Here is a 4820-nt window from a genome sequence, read left to right on the forward strand (position 1 = left end):
CAGTGGCCCTAATCCTCTTCCGTAGTCTTTTCTGTTTTCCCTTTCTGGGTTTTGTGCTTGAGTATGATCCTAAGGTTTACCAGTGCAGCTGTTTTAGCAGGGCTGCACTGACTGCTGCTGTGGCTGCTTTTGGATTTTTTCATAACCGTTGCTCTAAGATCATAGCACACCTTTAATATTTTGGTCCTATTTTATAAAAAAAAATAAATATAAGAATACCGATAAAACAATAAAAATGATTTAAAAACAAGAGGATGCACTCAAATAGAAATAAAAAGCTTAGAGCATTAAGAGAGGCTGATTTCTTTAGACGTTTCAGAGAAGATCTGTTCACATCTACGTATCGACTCATCGCCACTGACCCCAAATTAGGGAAATCGGGGGGGATTTTATTGTCAATTGGTTGGGAAAAAAAACCTAATTATTTTAAAACCATTTTACAAAAATAACAATTCCCATAGGAACAAATTTAATGCTTTTTATGGGACTTTTTAATGACTTTTTTGGTTTTAAAACATAGAAAATGCATGGATATTTATCAACAATTACATTGAAACTAAAATTTAATTTGATTTTGCTCTCTGGATTATAAAAGATCACAGACCGCTGGATTAGTATGTTGAGAGTTGAATTTGAGAAAAATCTGCTTTAAAGTTTATAATACATGAAACATTCGATTCTTATAATTGAATCAACAGAATTGCAGAATTTAAAGAAAAAAATGGGATTAAAGTAAGATTTGGACACTGGTGGATTAAATTAATCTTCCCATCATTTCCTGGTTGAAGTGAACCAAGAGAGAAAACTGATTCCTGAGGTTTCAGGCAGTAAAGTCAGAGACTTCAGAGTATTACACAGCTACAACACTACAGAGGACATCTTCTGTCAGATATGCTGATGTTCGTTAAGGATTTTCAACCACATAAAAAAATCACGGAACGTCTTTGAAGTACGCGTGCTGCATTTAATGTCGACTTTTGCAGAATAGTGCATGTTGATTAGGATCAATGGAGTTGAGTTCACAGCTCTGATGCGTTTCTGCACTTTTCTTTATATCTAAGGACCAAAATGCAAACAAAATGCTTTTGTTTGCACCAAACTAAGCGCCATAACGTGATTACATTTTAATCAGCCAACACAAGGCAACTTTTTATCTATTTATTTGCTGCAATAAATGAGCAGCTGTGGTTTAAAAGCAGCAGCTTCAGTTTTCTGTGAACATTTACAAAAATTCAGCGACAGTTTTCCTGTAGTGGTCAAATTTTTCAAATGTGTGCTAAACAGAAGTGAGGCGGTATTTATATATATATATATATATATATGCCAGGAGTTTGACAGGATGTGAAGAATATGAGATTCAGAGCTTTTTATTTACTTTATTCTTCAGAGAATAAAGTAACGTTAGAAATGTTATGAGCTGTAATATCAAAGAGTCCAATGAAAACAGAGAGCTAGCTAATGTTAGCCAAATGCTCTCTGGCTCAGACCTTATTTTGATTATAAAGGTTAAGGTACATTTTTTTTAAAAGAATTTTCTAAAATTTTGGTTATTTTTTCCTGTTGGACTGTTGAACCTTAAACTTGAACCAAACAGAGACTCTAGTAATGAAGCAAATATGAGCGGTTTTATTTCGGTTCAAAGCTAATGAGGTCACAGTGACGTCAGCACAAATAAAGCAACCCTGAATTCAATCATTAAATATATCCCGATTGCAGCGACAACAGGAATAACATTTTTCTCTGTATCTACATCAAAGTGCATCAGTTGATCTGTTCACAAGGCAGCTTCTATTTATTGTCATCCTGTAAAGTTTCATTTATCGCTGCCTAAATGCTCCCGGTTTAAGGTAGTTCAGCTGTTAAAATGCGAATGTTTTGGTTTTCTGCTTCCATGACACCAATTTCCAGGCTTAAATGGATCTTGATGCGGTTCTACGATGGAAGGCGAGATGAATGAAGAGATGATGTGTGTTTATGATTTAAAGTTTGAGGTTTTTCACTTCGCTATTAAGCTCCTTTATATGTTTTTCCTAGAAAACGGTCAGTTTGAAAATGAATCTTGAAAGGATAAATTTGGTGGGGTGGATCTGAGGGAGGGGGGGTCTAAGCTTGGATCATACTTTACCTGCTGGAGATTGTGCAGCTTGCACAGCAGCGCCCCCTGTCAGCTGAGGTTCATTTAAGTCTAGATGTAAATCAGCTTTCTTGCTCTCTGAGGGATTGGCCGCGCCCTTGTTGATCCCTCCGTTGTAGTGTTCGGTGTGGCGCAGGTCCAGGTGGCATGGCCGCTCCTGAGGAGCCGGCTCTCTGCTGTCAGAGTCCAGAGGTTTATCCGGTAGGATGTGATTGCTCTCTTCATGGGTCGGCTCCTGGATCTCGGTGATGAATACAGGCTGGTCTTCGTCGTCTCTGTTGAGCTTCGGGGCGGTCTGCGCCTCGCTCGCAGGGCGTGTGGAAGAGTCGCACTCGAAAACGTCGCAGGGGGTCAGAGCTTCGTCCTTTTGCTGAGGCGGCGTCTGGACACCTCCTTCCTCCGAGCCCAGCTCCTCACACTCGTCCACGGAGAGCAGCACTGAGCGGCGGAAGTTGGCGCCCGCCTGGAAGTCGGGCGGCTCATTGTCCTGGTCCGGACAGTCGTCATCGAAAGCCAGGTTAACGATGCCCTGGAAGTGCGGAGACGGATCCGTCGCTGGCGGCAGACCGCCACTTGGAATCACTTCAACTTCTGACTGCTCATCTTCCGTTTCCTCTTCATCCTCCTCTTCATCAGAGGAGCACGGCATGCTTCTAACGTTCTCGGGCCCGACATCAACGCGCTTCTCCTCCTCTGGAACCTCGTCTCTTTGCAGCCAGGAGCGCGGACGCTGTCTAAGCCCCTCCTCCTCGCTGGTGGTCTCCGTCTCTCTTCCGCGCAAACGCACCTCCACCCTCAGCCCGGCCCCGCCTTCATACATCTTCAGCTCCTCCGGGGTGCTGGTGTCGCTACTGCTGCGACCCAGGAAGTCGGGGCAGCGCATGGTGCGGCACTTGGACACCCCTCTGTCGTTGGAGCAGTCGTCGTCTTGCGATCCTCCGGCGTCGTAGTCCTCAGAGCGGGGCTTGATGTCATCGGAGGAAGTGGTGTGCGTGCTCTCAGACTCTGGGCTGATCTGATGATGGATTCCGCTCCAGGAGTCCTCTACGGGGGTGTCCGTACCCCCCATGCTGCTCGGGGTACCGGCAAGGCGCTCGCCATCTTTAGTGGAACTCTGCGGCCTGAAATCGTGTTCTTCTCCTCCGTTTATGTTAGCAGCGATTTCCCCGCCTTGAAAAGGCTTCATTTTGCTTTTCTCCATCTGCTCGCAATCGTCTGCTTCAGCAAAGTGGACGTGGTGGACGTTGTTGGGCGTCGGTGTGACGCTGGCATCGTCCTGGAGACCGGCTTCAGTCTTCTGCAGCTCGTTCTGCGAGCCATCGCCTCTACGGCCAGCAGGTTGACTCAGCTCTGATTTTTTACCGTTCACTGCTTCCGTTTGTTTACGCTCTGACGTTCTGGAGGCTTTTGGTGAAGCTTTTTCAGCTGATGGTTCAGTGGAGCTTCTCAGCTTCGATCCAGACTTGGCAGCTGAGGAGACTTTGGCTGTTCTGGCCTGAGATTTAGCCGAGACGCCGTTCGCCGAAATCGGTTTCTTCTTTTTAGCATCACCGGTGGTTTTATTGGCGCCTGTAGGTCTGAGCGCCTCTTCTTTCCTGGGGGAGGCTTGTTTTTTTGTGAGGCTTCCAGGCTTAGACACTAAACCAAGAAGGAAAACTAACCTTAGACACCGATTCATTTTCAAACCATTTTAACAGGCGGCCTGATCTACTCACCATCCGATGCGCCTCGTCCCTTGGTGTCTGGTTTTGCTGCTGCAGCAGACTTTTCTGCTGGACCACTCTTTGTTTTAGGTGCATCTTTTGAGCTTAATTTATTGATTGGGCTGAGGAAAGAGAGAAACAGAAAACAAACTGAATGTTTTTACAGTTAAATTAACTACAACAAACACAATCAGCCGAGTCAAACACTTTTCACTGCAGCTTCTGTTTTATTTATGGGATCTGCTGGAGAGAAAATAAATTAGGAATGAATATTTATCACCACTGGGCGACAACTGTGTTTGTTTTCCCTTCAGTCTTTAGGAAAGTTGGCCCTCTGAACAAAAACCAATTACTACATTGAAGCTGCTCCTTCCATAAAGATTCTCCTTCAATTTATCAATTTACAAGTTTATAAAAGTAAATCTTCACAGGCCTTTTAAACTGTGGAAATATGTTGGATTAAAAAAATATTGACAACCCTTTATATTTCTAATCTCTTCATTTTCTTTTGATTTTTTAAAATTATTTTTATTAATGGGCTATGCACACTTCTTAAAACTATTTGCAACTAAATCACATCCCAATATTATGAAATAAAGGAAATAAATAAAAAAATAAAAGGAGTAACCATTGGTTATATTTTACTCATTTTAGACTAATTTTTAAAATAAACTCTTAGTGTGCTTTACTAAAATTTGATCATAAGCACAAACTACTGTCTAATACAATAGAACAAAATTAAAAATATTTGATTTATAAAAATGTTCGGGAACAAAAAAGCAGAATACTTCTGGTGGAAATGTGATGAGTACTGGGTGTGGTTTAGGAATGAAAATAATATAAATAAATCATAAATGAATTTTAGAAAAATTGACTAATATTTTCAGTAGCGTTGCAAGATATATCTAACCTGACTCCTCCAGATGGATTTGCTCCGCATATCCATCTGGGAACCTTCCGTCGAAGTAATTTTGGGAAGGGGC

General features: G+C 42.4%; 1 protein-coding gene across 1 annotated transcript in view; it reads right to left on the reverse strand.

Annotated features, from left to right (window-relative positions):
- The window catches only part of LOC107091533 (uncharacterized protein KIAA1107-like), a 53379-nt gene that overhangs the window by 2993 nt on the left and 45566 nt on the right, over positions 1–4820 (reverse strand). Inside the window, exons 16-17 of the mRNA XM_015385514.1 lie at positions 3850–3959; positions 2126–3772 (exon numbers count right to left, since the gene is read on the reverse strand). Coding sequence (XP_015241000.1) covers positions 2126–3772; positions 3850–3959 — 1757 coding nt within the window. The remainder of the gene's footprint in view (positions 1–2125; positions 3773–3849; positions 3960–4820) is intronic.

Source organism: Cyprinodon variegatus, unplaced genomic scaffold (assembly GCF_000732505.1).
Source record: "Cyprinodon variegatus isolate N-32 unplaced genomic scaffold, C_variegatus-1.0 Scaffold342, whole genome shotgun sequence".
Classification (NCBI taxonomy): Eukaryota; Metazoa; Chordata; class Actinopteri; order Cyprinodontiformes; family Cyprinodontidae; genus Cyprinodon; species Cyprinodon variegatus.